The sequence below is a fragment of the Lagopus muta genome, chromosome 7 (genome assembly GCF_023343835.1).
Source record: "Lagopus muta isolate bLagMut1 chromosome 7, bLagMut1 primary, whole genome shotgun sequence".
NCBI lineage: Eukaryota > Metazoa > Chordata > Aves > Galliformes > Phasianidae > Lagopus > Lagopus muta.
The window spans coordinates 26078120-26094912 of NC_064439.1; the positions used below are offsets into that span (position 1 = coordinate 26078120).

At 35.0% G+C, this 16793-nt stretch overlaps 1 protein-coding gene across 1 annotated transcript in view; it reads right to left on the minus strand.

Annotated features, from left to right (window-relative positions):
• Positions 1–16793, minus strand: part of THSD7A (thrombospondin type 1 domain containing 7A) — a 256577-nt gene that overhangs the window by 17972 nt on the left and 221812 nt on the right. The window contains exons 17-22 of the mRNA XM_048952274.1: positions 11867–12045; positions 8192–8197; positions 7663–7796; positions 7227–7380; positions 6312–6453; positions 5760–5875 (exon numbers count right to left, since the gene is read on the minus strand). Of these exons, the coding sequence (XP_048808231.1) occupies positions 5760–5875; positions 6312–6453; positions 7227–7380; positions 7663–7796; positions 8192–8197; positions 11867–12045 (731 nt within the window). The remainder of the gene's footprint in view (positions 1–5759; positions 5876–6311; positions 6454–7226; positions 7381–7662; positions 7797–8191; positions 8198–11866; positions 12046–16793) is intronic.

Here is a 16793-nt window from a genome sequence, read left to right on the forward strand (position 1 = left end):
AGGTGAGGTCTCACCAGTGCAGAGTAGAGGGGCAGGATCACCTCCCTTGAATGCAGACCAGGATGTCATGTGCCCTTTTGGTCACTTGAGCATGCAACAAAGCATGGCAACACAGTCCTAATGGCATATACTGACTTTTAAATATATTCTCAAATCTCAATTTAAATAAATATTTTCTAAATAATAACTTGTAAAATGAGGGCTTCAGCTTGTATTTTTACTTTATACTGTGGTGGTAAAATCATTAATATTTAGAATAATAAAATCATAGAATACTCAAAGTTGAAAGGGACCTACAAGAAACTCTAATTGAGTTCATCTGTTGGGTCTTTATGATTTGAGAGATTTGGCTAAGAAGTTTATCCTAACTAAAAGAACACTATTCTCAACTAAAACCTAGCAATCTGATTGTTTCTACCTTCTGCTTCTGAGCTAACACTGGGTGTGGCATTACTACAGACTCCACCAAGAGCCATTTCTCCATACTGTCACATTTTTCTATTTGATTCCTTCTCAGAAATAGCAGTGAACAAACTATTTAAGCAGTTCATCCCTCCCAATTTTTGTTAATATATAATTGATTTTTTGCAGTCCTTCCCTTCCAAGAACGGATATCTGGCTTTTTTTAACATTTGAATGATTGTTTTTCTTCAACTCTTTCTTTCTCCTGAAATAGCACGTATGTTGAGTCTCTGCAAACACTTGGCAGAGAACGTCGGCATAGAGAATGAGATGCTGTCCAAATGTTCTCTAACTGATTACAGTTGATAAATCTTCTCTCTGGCCTGTCTTAAATTCTAAGCGCATTATGCAATTGGAGGCCCTATAGTCTTCAACTGTACAATAGGTAAGGGACAAAACAGTTTATGATGTGTCATTAAAGTATTTTGAAATAGGAGTGTATCTTAATATTTATCTTAATATTATAATATTATATATGTGTATATTATTATATTATATAAAATATATAATAATATATTAATAATAAGTTAACTATCAGGCATTAACAGCTTAATTCATTTCAAGGCTGGCCCCTGTCATAGAAAATGCTATTCTAAAATTAGTATTACTTAGCGACTGATGCTAGGAGCTGAGTTCAAAACTAAAAAAAGGAAGAGATTGAGCATAGATTTGACAGTGTAGAAGACTGCAGATGAAGCAAGTTTCTAAGAGCTCAATAGAAACTGAACAAATTAATGGCAGAATCTGGAGGTTTAAATACTCAGAAACTACATCTGGCAAGCACAGTCCAAGAGCTAAAAACAGGTGGAGGATGAGAGAATATATGGAAACTGTGCATGTTTCTCTGCCTTATTCTTTGCTTGACATCTGCTTACGCCTCTCATTTGTTTCTTTGTAGGCTTTTGCTGTTTTTTTTTGTAACGCAGTTTGTAATCTTATTACACACAATAAAACCATCCATACTACTGCACGCAATAACAATGACATGACATTGACACTGTAAACAGACAGTGAGAATGACTTGATCTAAAAAAAAGTACATCAATATATGTTTTTCTGGAAAAAAAAAAAAAACCCACAAAAAAAACCACCTTTCTGTACAAGATTTCACCAGTACCTTTGATACAAAAACTGCAAACAGTGGAAGAGAATGAGGAAAGGCGATGTGGGAACAGACTCGCATGCTCTCCCAAACACAGGTTCTGTACTAAGTTCTAGGGGCTGAATTCAGTGAAACACTAAAAAGTGATGCAATCCCCACAGGGAAGTGCCAGTCTGTGCCTAGAGACAGTGGTCTGCAGGGGTCTGATTTTGTAAAGCCATTTCTATGTTCTTATGAGTCCTGTGCTCCAGATATTCCCCAGTCAAGAAGGAAGAGATATTCTGGCTAATACTCATGAGAATACGTAACACAAGATGGAATACAACTGGTGGCATAAATATTATCATGACAATAAAAATCCCTGCAACCTGCATAGCTTCAAAATGAGTTATAAAAGGTATGATATAAAATGCAAACGAAAATCAATTCTGCTAATATGAAGAGATCTGCAGTTTCCCAGCATAAAAGATGGTCCTATTCACTGACCTTCATCAGTGAACCCTGATCTTCATTGACACCTTTTAGAATTCCAGAAGGCTTCTGATATCTTTAAGTAGACAAATCCTACCACGTGTTGTTTTTCTTTTAAAAAAGCCAACTAGGCTTTTCAAAACCTATTAATTTTAACAACTGCAAAGGTTAATGGCATGAAACTAGCAGTTAAGGCTTTAAAAAGGAAATAAACTCACAATTTTCTACTTAAATGCAAGCATAAAGCAATAATTAGGCACAACATTAGCATGCATTTCATAAATAAACTACCACAAGTACTGAAAATGTCTTACCCTGGAAGACTCACCAAGTCTTAAATTTGCATTTGTAGTACTATATATTGAGACAAACGAGATTTTAGACCTCTGTTCTGCATTATACATCAAAGAATGAGCTCACAGCTTTTTGCTGTTACACAGTGTAACCTTGATTATCCAGCTATTGCACACGTCAACATCTGAAACTTTGGGTCATCTGGAACTTCGATACTTACGAAACCATAAAGTAGTCTTTGAAGTCTGCTTTTTGGGTCAAATCTTCTGACCAAAGGCTCAAAATCTACATAATTGATTTCTGGCAATTGAATGAACGTGAATGTTCTATTTTAGGACTGACCTTCTCAGCTGGACCTTGGCAGCTAGAGAAGCAAATGTCCAAGACATTAAAGGTGAAGAGGAGAAAGTTGAAGGCCAGACTACTCCTAGGGATCTGCCAGCCACATGTGTTAGGCACTGACATGCTGCTGAAATGGATGTGAGGAACAATTTGTTTGCTCTAATTTGATATTAATCCCACATTCTTTTTTCATCCCTCTCCTTACTTTGATGAATCAGAGTTCATAATGCAGATCTTAGAAAATGTGACTGGAAAAAAATTGGAAATGTGATCTGAAAAGGTTGCTGGACAAGCTATGGATGATTTGTGGTTTCTGATGAGTGAACGGCAAGTACTTAAGTTACACCTAATAGTAGCACGGAGTCCTTTATTTTTGGCTTTATATGACACGGGAGGCAGATTGTCAGACCAACATGTACCATAAATCCTGTGATAATCAAAAATTTGTTTATGTTTCATGTGACAGATTAACCTCTGTAGGAGGTTAATCATGTAATCTGTTAGACAGACTATTTGCTAAAAAAAAAATCAAAACATTTTGCATTTGCTATCTGATTCAGACAAAATTGCTGGTTTCTAGTCTTTTCTGATGTTTAATTGCAGGTAAATGAATAAAACTAAGTCCCTAAATCTGAGAATGACCAGAGCCAACTTGCTTTAGGTGATCTGATTTTCAAATATGAAAAGACAATTTGAGTACTTGTGACATGCTAATTTTTTAGAGTTAGAGACCAAGTAATCTAGTATTACTGTGAGAGTTTGAAGGGAACTATGATAACATAACTAGGACTTGGAAATAAGCTCTACCAATTAGTTTACCCTGACAGTAATCAGGATGATTGGCCAGCTTCTTATCAGATTGACTAAAAGAAACACAGGATCACATGAAATGTGTTATGAAAGCAATAGCCAGAAAAATGGAAAAAAATAGCCAGAAAATGGAAACTTGGAAGAAAATTCAGTCTTTGATGACACTGATGCTCATAAATGAAAAGGGTGATAGTTAAAAGACAGCATGAAGGGGATTTTTAAAACAAGGCTTTTATTAGTTTTATGAACCATGTATTATCAAGGAAATAAGACCTTCATTTTTTAAGGGATCAGAATAGGTTTAGCTAGTCTAATCTCCCTTCCTTGCATATAATAATAAGAATCATAATTCTGTAAATTGATCTGCACATAAATTAGATAGAACTTTTGCTTTATTCATACAGTCAATATAAAATTTTATAATAGCCCAGGGGAAATTCCATTAGCTAAATCATTACAGAATTACTTAGTGTTCTACCATCAACATCTCTAACCACACACAGCTTATTTTGAACTTTACACAATATTTCTGTACTGTTTTTATAATGCAAAAATACAGATTCCTCTCTCCCCCACAAAAAGAAAAAAAAAAAAAAGAAAAAGAAAAAAAGAAAAAAAAGCAAACAACCACAAAACAAAACAAAAACTGAAGGACCATTTGTGATTAGATTAGTGAAAAGTGTATAGTACCTTTATACATGTTTTGATAACTTCTTCAACACTCTCCTCTTCTGACCCAGAAGGTCACAAGAGTTCACTTTCACATCTTTAGACTGAAGGATCCAGTAAAACTGAAACAGCCTGGCCTTCTTGCTTATCAGGTTAACTGGTTTTACTCCTCACACTTATTGGATCAGTCTTTGACCTTGCTGTAACACTGCTTACACATCCAGAATTGAACACACAGTCTTAACAGTGTGACTGAGGAGTGGATCAGATCTTTTACACAAGGATGTACCTCTACATGGTACAGCAGATCAAAAAGGTAAATAAAACTGTGTCACAGTAGCTGTTGTAAAGTGAGAACTTCAATTCCTTGATGCCAATTCACCAATCATTTAGGGCAAGTAGTTTTTGAGACCCCTGTATGTTATCTCTGTTGCTCTAGATAGTTCCTGAGTAATAAGCTCTCATTTCTTCTGGAGCAGGAGAGCTCCAGAGGTTTTCTGCAATGAGATTCCAGTGTAAAAAGTAGCCACTTATTTTAAAGGTTTAAATTCTTTGGTTAACAATAGAAACAATTTAAGGGCTTCATGGTATAAGAAATATATTTATCCTAAATATCTAATGAAGTACATAATTTTTTCTAATGGGATATTCATGTGGATGGATATTTTATATCATGTTCTGGTTTGAATTAATCTATACTTCTGCCTCTTACAAAAAAAAAAAACCCACAGGAACAATACTTTTCTTTCAATGCCCTGAAACATTAAAATAATGCATTCCTGTATTAATTTCATTTAAACTTGCTGGTGGGTAACTAAACTCTGATGTTTTTCCTGAGGCATAAATTAACCAAATATTAGATTAGATTATAATCCCAAAATCTACATGTAAAGGAGTAATTTGGCACAAAAATAGGTACCAGTCTCAACTGAAAACTTCTCTCTATTGTTTTCTCTTTTTATTTCAAATTACTACCTCTATGTGACTGAAAACACTTAGAATGATGGACAAATGCCAGAAAAAAATAGTCCTGTCAAATTTGAATTTAATTTGAACATTTGCAGTATGGCTCTTTCAAAATTTTAGGGTTCTTATCTGTTGAGTGAACCTCTATATATGCTCCTATTTCATTAATATTTCCTTCATACTGCTCATTTTTTCACACTAGTCTGGGTACCTTTTGTGTTGCACAGCTGAGTACATGAAGTTAACATTCAACCCAGCTGCAGAATGGCACGTGAGAAATATTTTCCAACACATTGAGTAAATGATTGATAATGGCAGCTGTCCAAAGCTCCATGCAGACATTATATCAAATTAGAATGATGATTAGTATACTGATTAAGATTTATTGCCTTTATTCTACTTTATTAATTATTGTTTCTAAGTCATTTCCTTCAGGACATAATAATTAGCATACCTTCATGGAGGCACTTAAAAGGGAATTGTATAAAAATCACTATTGATGGCATAGTTCATTTCAGAGGTACTTAACAATCCGTGAGTAGTGTTGTGAAACAGCTGGCAATGATGGGTTATATGCTGTAGATGGTAGATGGCTCAGCATTAATTAGCATTAGTAGAAAGAGTCTTACAGGTACTCACTCACCTCCTCACAGTATTTCAGGTCAACTGATTTGCCATCACTGCGAACACAATCGAGCATCCGTGTTTTGATTCCGTTACCACAGACAGCCTTCTCACTGAGCTGACATGTGCTCCAGTCTGGAAATAAGGAATTCATTAGGGTACCAGACATTTTAGAAAAACTCATAATGATCCTGTCTCCCATTTAATTCTAATTTTGTTGAGATAAAATAATCCCCATAGCAACTTTTACACGTGCAATGCTCATGGAGGGAAGCCAGCTGCTACTTGTTTTTGGAAGCAGGCACTGTTCATATTCAATTCGATCTGCACAGCTTCTGAGGAATTAACAAAATGATAATTTAAATAAATTTCCTGGTGTTAAAGCATGCACCCTACATCCCAGCTGCAAAGTCTTCAATAATATTTTGTATGAATCAAACAGACTGCAACAGTCCTCAGTATGAGACTTATAGCTCTGGATAAGAATGAAAAGCTGAAAAAACTGTCCTGGAAAATGAATGGAACTAAGCCATAGTCTGATGATGCCACTAGATGATAAGACCTCAAATACCTGTCACATTGTAGTCATAGTGGTAGCAGTTTTTGTTCAAAGTGCAGACTTCTGTCTCAGTGGCAGCAGGGCAAGACTTTCCTTCCATTGGTTGTCTCAGAGATTCTGATGACCTTTCACGGACACTGCTTCCATTGCATGGCTTGAAAGAGAAATGAGAAACATCTTGATATTATGGCAACCTGATACATTTCCATGCAACATTATAACATCCTTTCAAACAACCTCTTGACAGAATGTAAATTTAAAATAACAGGCTCGTGTTGTTGCCTATGAGAAATTATTTCCTTTTTACTTTAGAACGAATTTAATCTGCTGTTTAAATTTGGTACCAAGCAAGCTGAAATATCCTTCAAATGGATAACACCGTGGTATTTTCCCAACTAGTTCATATCTCAGTATTGTGCTTTGAAATGATTTCATTCACAAACTGGATATTTAGAAGCTCATTTTGCAAATGCCCTACTGCAGTGCACTGGAGTCTGAATACTCAGACGTCCTGAAACTTTTTTTATGTTTGAAGTTTTTGGCATTTCCTTCGGAGATTCCTGTCAGGAAGGCAAGAAAAGATCCAAAATTATCGTTCTGTGTTTAACTACAAACTTTGCTCTTTCCAGAACAGTGACATTTTCAGTATACTGGCTACCTTCTCCTGCAACAGAGAGGACCAAAGCTAGGCAGAAACCACTGAAGAAATGATTTCACCATACAGAACCTACCCACACTGAAGAATGTCCATTTGTGATATTTTTATTTATGAACTTTTGGGAACAGTTTCACTGAATGAAAAATACCTGCACAGCTTTATTTGCATCTAAGTGTAAATTATGATAGTAAATACAAATATTTACATATGTACTTAGTGCTCAGTTCAGCATCTTAACACAATAATTCATATATGAATACACTGCTTACCAAAGAACAGCGAGACCATGATCCCCATTCAGACATAACACAGTCTTCTGGACATGGCAGTGTGCATTTCCTAGCACCAAGTGGCATCTCTTCAGGATCACACAGGTAGTCCTCTACAGTGTCAGAAGGACCATCCACAGTGTTCAGCATGCATCTGGAAAAAAGAGCTGCACATAAACTGCATTTGCCATGGATTTTATGCAATGACTATAATCCATGCTTTTTAAAGCATTTTAACATTTTGTCAGCACACAAGACATAAAGTAATTGAAGTAACAGAATATTGATCTGTGAAAACTCAAGTCAAAGAGACGAAAAGAATCTTTATTTATACATGATGACTGCCATATAAAAAAAATGTACAGAATGTAAATGTTCCTTGTTAATGATGTGCCAAGAGGTACTTTAGATTGAAAGAGGAACAATATTATTTTACCTGACTTTCCTTGTTTGAACACCTTCTCCACAGTTCTCTTTTAAGTCCACATTGGTCACCTTGCAGACGCTCCAGGGCTCGGTAACCCATATGTATTGGCTGCAGTCACTGTGGCATGGAACTACCTCATATACCTGGAATCCACACTGAGTGTCAGTTTCATTGTACACAGTCAAGATAAATATGCAACAGAGATCATGCCGAGATATAAACAAAAAAAAGTTAATGAAATTTCTGATAAAAATAACAAAAGTAATTAATTTGACATCTATAGAACTTGCTGCTGTAAAGGCTGTAATAATAATATTGATAAAATACTTGATATAAATCTACAAGAATACCAGCATTAGTATTTTTTACAGATTTGAAAACAGACTTTGAATAGCATCTTGTATAATAATTTATATGTAAATTTTCCATATGTTTTCCTAAAGATACATTGTAGAGAAAAACAAATAGACAATGTATGCACTGAAGCACTATCAGGGAGCCCATGTTAAGGTTATTTCACTGCTTTAGAATCTCTTACCTGAGCCTGAAGAAAGTATTTTCATGAACCCAAAAGAAAAAAAAGATAAAAAGAATGATTAGAGTTAAACATAGGTACTTAAGAAGCATTCATTTTGTTTTCCTTACGAACAATACTCTATGACTTCTGAAAAGCAAAACACATCATTCTTTTCCTCTTGGATCTTCCTTATTTTTTGAGGCATTTTTGAAGATGTATTCTTTGGAATAAAATAGAACGTTATAAAACATAACTACTAATAATTATGTTACAGATCACTTAAAGTCCCTTTCTTTAAAATTAACTTATATCAGCTAACTTCACATGTCATTCTGGGTATTAGGTCAGCACAACAAGAATTTCTAGAGAATCTAAGACTTTGTTTTAAATAAGACAGCGTTCATGTCAGGAACACTATTTTGATAGAAGAACAGAAATGTTAGTTTATGAACCTACAGACACCATTGTCAAACCTACAGATAATTGTCAAAAGCCACCAGATTGGTCAGGCATGATTTGCCTTTTGTGAAGCTGTGCTGGCTGTCGTGGATCACCTCCTCATCTCATATGTTCCTTAAGATAGCTCCCAGAAAGATCTATTTCATGATTTTCTCAGGCACAGATATGAGGCTCACATGCCTCTAGTACCTTGGGTCCTCGTTTCCCCCTTTCTTAAAAATGGGAGCGATGTTTCCCTTTTTCCATTCACCTGGGTCTTCACCTGACAGCTGCAATTTTTCACACATGAAGGATAGCAACTTGGCAACTACATCAGGCAGCTCCTTCAGGACCCTGGGATGCCAATCTTCTGCATCCCATAGAGTTGTAGACATTCAGTCTCATCAGGTGATCTCAAATTTGATCTTCTCATAAAGTGCCTGAGAAGAGGCACTTTATTTGTTTTTTTTGAGGATTTCCAGAATGAAAATAGTGAAGCCTTAATTCATTAAAATATCTGTATATATCTTGCTCTGGTTGATGTAAGAAAAAATACATAAAACTTGTATATTCGTGTATGTGCTTAGTGATGTTCTCCTGACCCTAACTGCACTTCTGTAACTATGACTGCAGGCCACAGTAACTGGTTAGTGTAAGGAGTGCGTATCCATCTGCTGGATGACTGAGAAAATAATACCTGGAGGCAAGGAGAAGAGGGATGCCCTTATCCTTCTATTTCCTCTAGCAATCTCAGATTAGTCTCTTCACTTGAAATCCTCTGAAGACCACTGATGCAATTTTATAATAATCCTGACTGTATATTGCTATGTCATATTACTATGACTTTTAACCTCACAGAATTCAGAGTAAGCTGCACTCAGCTGAAGCATGGTTTAGGGGCCACTTCAGCATGTGTGACCCAGGAATACATAGGAGAAAATGGGCTAAATGAGACACCTTCCATTTACTGTGCTCATTCTCCACCAAAAGAGTCATGCTTATGTTAGCCCTGATAGATGTTGAGTAACCAGCTCCTAAAACTTAACATCTTAAGCATTGTATTTCCATATTTCACTAGTCTTACCACTAGAAAAATTTCCCAAGGCTTAACCAAAATCTGCTTGCAGCATTCTAAGCCTACTGCTTTTTATTCTATTCATGATGGTCTTGGAAGATGGATTATTTTCTCCTCCTTTAAAAGAGCCTTTTATGTTCATGCTAACAGACTGCCTGCATGCTCCCTACCATCTTCCCATCCATGAGTTAGACCTCATATTGCAAGCTTTTCTCAGAAATAACATTTCTTAGCTTTCTACCTACAGTATAACCCCTCTGTACATCATATCCCCTGTATCTAAGGCCACCAAAGACCCTATCTAACCACTATGTTATGTATGTATGCATCTAAGCATATTTTATATATTTATATGTACATATAGTACCAATTATATGAAATAAATATTCTGAAGCTTTAGTAGTTTTCCAGACAAATGAATGTTGGAATAGATTTAGATTAACTAACTAACTTGTTCCTTGTTAAATAGAATGTAGGCACACCCCCTGAATATTTCTGAGATGTCCAGAAAATGAATGTATTTTAAACTGAAAGATATATCCTCTAAATTTTTTGACTTTACTATACTATATGTGTAATTCTCTCATGGAGTTTTTTTTTTTTTTTTTTTTTTTTAACAGTAATTACATTATGAATCTTCTATGATTATTTGGAAAACCTCACATTGCAACAAATCAAAACACCGGTAGAGGGCAATAGTGTTGCACATAAAAGGCCAACAGACCTTTAGCAAAATCACTTAGATGCAGGGAAAAAACGAGTCTGTCATGTTCTGTACGAGTATTAAAGAAATAAAAATATTTCTGTATAGACTACGTATTTTTTGCTATTGAAACATATTTTTTCCTTATCCTAATAATATTCCTCCTAATGATTCTTATGGGCTGGCCCAAATTCAGCAACACATGTTCTAGTCTATCTTTTGCTAGATCAGATCATAAACTTAGTTTATTAGTTTAATACATATTTTATAAATTAAAATTAATTACATTCCCTAAAGCAGAAAATTAGAACAACAAGACATTTCACTTTGTGGTAGCAAAATGTCAATAGGATAATATTAAGTACATGCATTTTATTCAAATGTAGATTGACATCACATTTACAGAGAAGATCATGTGGTCATGATCATGTGGTCATTCAACATGCCTTTGCAAAGTAAATTAAATTCAACAACAGTATTAATATAAATCGACTTCGAAAATTGTAAGTTAATTGAAAGGGTTTTGGTTTTTTTTTTTCTCCTTTCTAAAACTCTTCAAGTAAACAGGAGAACATGAACAGCCATTTACCAACCTACTGCGCTATACTACAGCTTTACTTCATACTAGCATTAGGTGAGCCATCAGACAAGCTCGCCATGTTTTGTATCTGTAATGCCTTATCCCTAGATGGGGCCAAGATCAAGGCCAGATTGGATGGGGAGGTTGGTGGCCTTGTGGCAGGGGTGTTGGAGATTCATGATCCTTGAGGTTCCTTCCAACCCAGGTCATTCTGTGATTCTGTGAACTTCGGGGGTTTGATTTGAATTAGTGCTAAACTTATTCCCACAGACTAAATGTTCATTCCTCATCAAAGCACTACCATTATACTCTAAGATCGTGTCTCTTGGCTTAGTATCACTTGAACAGGATTTAGTTTGGGCAGCTAGATTTTTCTCTACGAAAATCAATTGTGGTTATTAGGACAACGTGGAGATTGACTTCAGAAGCACACTCCTGAACTGATGTGCCATTGCAGGTATACTTGGAAGGTAAGGATTTAATTGATTAAAATGCCATAAAGGACAATATTCTGGGTGTTCGAAGTATTTTTATTATTTTCAGATCTAGGATGGTCTAGGATGCAAAGAATCTTAGTAGCTCTAGCATCCGTAATGAGAAATACTTCACCCGTTATTAAGAAATTATCTTCAGAAACATGGTCTTCAGCATGTACATTAAAGAATATTCTATTGTCTCTACAGTTCAGATTATGTACTAAACTCTTGCAGATGATTGAACAATGAAGGCAGATTGTGTGCCAGCTGAGGAAATTTAAGCAATCTCAATCTACATGCATCTGCCCCATATTTGTGTAGCCTTTTTACATTAAAAAAAAATAACAAACCCAACAATACAGCTAAAAGGGTTTTTCAAGATATGGAAAAACTACATCAATAATGTAAATATAAATAAAATTACCTGATTGACGTGATCTAGCTTAGGACAGGGTCTTCCACCATTGTAGGGCTTTTCACGGAGCCATTTTGACCGAACTTTTACCCCACTTCCACAGGATTTACTGCAGCGAGACCAATTGGACCACTCACTGAGCTTGCAGTCTGAAGGACATGGAATAATACAGGCTTCCTCAATATAACCTGTGTGAATGGAAAAGAAAGTGAAATCTCTTCAGCGTGTCATTCTGCCACTTCTCCCTGAAGCTCTCATCTGGTTCATTTAGATCGTCCAAAGTTTGACTTGACAAGACTGTGAGAATAGAGAGATTTCTTCATAATTAGGGCTAAATTAAATTCTGCAGAAAATTGACACATATAACTGGAGACTGTGATAGAGTAACAGCTGAGCATCCTCACTACTATCTGATTATGATTCACATTCATCAGGATTTCAGCATTCAAAATTTCTGACAGCAATAGTGTAATTGACTAACCCATCCCTTGTTTTATCATTCTTATACCATGAAGCAATTCATTTTTGAACAAAAGAAGGTTTAATTAAAAGCCTCTTCCATAACTGTAAAAGTAAGCTGCAGCTATTAAATATATATATATATATATATATACAACTGAATGAAAAAATTCATCTCTTGTCAGCACAGAACAGGGGAACTTAACACCTTGTGACCTTTCTAAAGCTAGGAAAAGAGTGGTCTGCCACATTAATGATGTGCCGATTAACAACCATCTGCCCCCAGTAACACACTGAATAATTGCACTGAATGGAAAAGCAGATGTTTGGTTTGGATAATTCATCAGCCCTGAGAGGCTGGAAAGGGGAGGAACATGGTCTGTTGGGAGTAACATGAAGCCTCAATTCACTGAGTAAGAGAAAATGACTTTCTTTAAAAGCAACATATGCCACAGCTCTATGAAGTGTGTCATTTATGCCAATATTTACAGCAGAAGATACAAAACCTCAGCAAAAAAGTTGGCTTTTGCAGTATATATACTACAACATCCTAAACTTTAATGACCTACCATCTTCCCTTTTTTGTATCATATCTTAAACACATTTACTGTTGGCAAATGTTGACGGTAATTATAAAAAAAACCCCTTAGTACATATAAAAGTGAATTCAAATATTTAATAAGCAGCTGGAAAATTAATACTTACATGGATAAGACAATTCTCAAATGAATAGCATAGTTATATATATTTCTCACATAACATGATTTTAAAAAATTATATTAAATACAGTCACTGCCATTTTCATCTGAGCCGATCTTAGCAGCTTTGTTTTTAACTTGTACTTCTAAATAAAGCTATCATTTCTCTTCTGAAGCAGCCAATACATAACAATCACTTCTAATATATAAAAAAATCAAAACTCTTAAGAGATCTCATTTCTATATATCTATTTCCATCTGTTTCTGTGTAAAATTCAGAATATTTTATAACCAAATTCAGATGATGGCTTTAGTCTAGCTAGTTCTCCTCTACTTGGAACTTCTAGATATTTGAATAGTTTAAATATATATAGCCTGTCCTGAAAGTGAGCATTGCAGAACTATTGTTTATTAAATGTATCTTCCTTAATATGACTAGAATGCTATTAGCTTACACTACATGTTCATTAAGTATCCCTGGCCATTTGTTCAGTGATACTGTATGAAAGGTATACTGTGTTAGACAAAATGTATTTTTGAAGATCATATCTCTGCAAATCGGAGGTGGTGACACACTTTGCCCTGCAGCAGTAGATGCAAAATTGATTACATTTCACCTTAACTCACATCTCTGTGTTAGTCTTGGAAATCAGAGGTACCTGACTGCAAAGATATATTTTACACCGAACTTCCGCTTCATAAATGTCCAACTCTGTACCTTTATCAGAAATTAGCATTCAACAAGCTTTCTTAGGTGCTATACAAAATAATGTATGCATACCATTAAGAAATTACTGAATTAAAATTCACAGCAGAAGTTAAAAGAAGTAAATAAAAGAAAAAAAGAATAGTGATATTTACTGTCTAATGAAGATCTAAGTACTCTTTCTAAACTTGCTTGAGATTCTGATATGCTGCATTAATTTTCAAAATCTTAAATTTCTGTACTGGAGAAACCTACAGTAACACAATTATACCATTTAGCATTCATTAAATTTCTGCATCTGACAATGGTTTGGTTTTTCAGTGTAAAGCCAGGAATTGGACATGATTATGCTTGTGCTTCCCTTGCAACTTGGAATGTTCTATAATTCTATGGCTCTTTACAGAAGGGACAGACTAAGGGAGAATGGTGGAAAGAGTAAATAAAGTCAAGTAGATGGAAGAGAAAAATAAATAGCTGAGAAAATAGTAAAGAAAATTGTGAAGACAAATACACATAGGAAGAGAAAACAAAAAAAAGGAGAAAAGATATAGACATTCTGCCCAAAGCAATACCTTGGCAATGCACAAACAGAATGAAATTCTCTCAAGAGTCTATTCAGGTATCAGAGCAAAACAGAATTAAGAATGTTCCCACAAATAAAAACAGTGAACTAAAGGAAGAAATAATAATGATAATAGTAATAATGATAATAATAATAATAATAATAAAAACACAATAATTTGGCATATCATTTTTATTCTCTGGAAGATTAATGTGTAGAATGAAAATGAAAAGACCCTTGTTATATCTGACATTAAAAAGTTTCTGGTGTACTCATTCTTTGGTATCTTTTATTCCTCTCAGACACTTCACTGTTTCAGCTTAAAAATCTGTTTAGTATTTAGCTATGCCCCTGGTCTCCCTTGGAACCTAGGCAGAAGCAGACTTCAAATTGCTAGCAGATATTTCTTTAGCCAAGAAAGATGGCTGAATATTAAAAGTTACATGCAGCAAATGACAGACTGTGCTCCATTTACCACTCTTCTAATGCCAATTTTTAGAAAATGTTTCTCCAAAGCAAGTCATCATCTCAGATGTCTTCTGTACATCTAATGTCAACATATCTTAAAATTTTAGGATGAATAAGGATAATAACCTCCGGAAATTCATAGCAATCACCTACAAATCAAAGAAAACTGATGTTCAGGAAGTTTAAAAACGTATACTTTTTTTTTTTGTTGCTTGTTGGTTTGCTTGTTTTCCTTTAGAGTAGGGCTGACTTTAATATATTTCTGGTACCTGTATTTGTAAACTTTGACCATTCTGTAAACATTTTATTGAGAAGAGAATATACTGTGATATAACAGAATTACACTAAAAATACAGAAACATAAAAAAAAAAAAAAGAAAGAAAAAAGACATGCAAATGAGACTAGTGATGCAGTACGTAGTTCCTGATGTGAAAAGGACATAAGTGGGGCCTTTTTTCAGTTTTCAGTCTTGTTCCTACTGATTTAATCATCCTTGAGAGGGTGCAACTTCTATTAAACACTGTAAAAGCGTATTAAAGAAACAGTTCGCTAAAGCCCGAGGGCAGAAGGATGTCTATACGATGGAATATCACACAATTATATCTCACATTCAGGTTGTGTAATACAATTACAGCAAATTGCATGCTACAGCCTTGAGGTTTAAAGAACAAGCAAAAACAGGACAGATGCAGAGGGACAAAAAGGAATGAAAGCAAGGAAGTGGCTGTGAAGAAAAACAGAAGAAAGTAAGAAGATGAGAGACAGTGAAATAGCTGACCAACTCAGCAAAGACTAAAGATATATGCATTGGACATCTGCAGTTCATGTCCTGCCTGCTGCTTATCGTCTTGCTGACTGAAGTCTTCCACTGCACACTTCCTTTAGCTCTTCATATTCTTTGTAACATATGAAGACTGAAAAGATGAAATCTTGGGATACTGTGGTACAGTATCAGCCTTCTGTCTGTAAGGTACGGAATGGTCCTAGAAAGTAACATTCACCTCTTCAGGTCTACTCTTTTTTCCCAGTCAGTAGTTTCTCAACTGTTTCAGCTCCTATCAGCTGAACTTCGCAAGGCTACAAAATGGTCAGTTGTCTACTATGAATGAGAACATGGATATTCTATCATTAAAGATTTGATACACAATTTAACAAATGCCTTAAACTGCAAAGAGTATGAACTGAATTTGTTATTAAATTGGAATTGCTTACTGCCTCACTGCTAACTGGTAACAAAACCTGCACTCCTCGAACAAGTAATTAACAGATGTGCTGGACAATTTCCAATGAGGAACTTTAATGGACTGCACACTTTGTCTAAAGACAGAACAAGTTAGTTAGGTTAGATTCCAATTTTCCCCACACAAACTGTAATTCGCAATGTGTAAGTACAGACCAACTACTTATGTTGAAGAATGCAGACGTAAAGAACATAATGGAAAGTCTTTACATTTCCTCTTTTGTCCTCAGGACTGACAGAATTATGTTCTTGCTTTCACAAATAAAATGTTATGCTATGTTTCCAAGAAAAAAACTGCAATGTCAAAATAATGATTTATGTTCTTCAGCATAGTTTTTTGGGTCTTTTTTGTTCAGTGTTTTGGTGTTCTTTTGTCCAATTGGTTCGTTGGTTTGTGTTTTTTGTTGTTTTTTTTTTGTTTGTTTGTTTTGTTTTGTTTTGTTTTTTTTTCCATGAAATACAAAGTTCTAGGATTCTATCTTCCAGGACAAAAAAAAACAAACAAAAAAACAAAAACAAAAAAACAACCAACCAACCAACCAACAAACAAAAACAACAATAATATCTCCTCCCCAACATCTGAAAAATAAAGCAAAACAATCAAAACCCACAAAATCTCATGACTGTTTGTATTTCAGTTGTAACAGGATTTTGCAGGATTACGTTTTACAGGATGAAAGTTACAACTGAGAGCATTCATACTTCTGCCTGTCAATGGAAAAACATACTGCACTTCATGTGATTATTATTTATTTTTTTTTCCAGAATTGCTCTTTCAAAACCTTAAAATCTGAGGGCAATT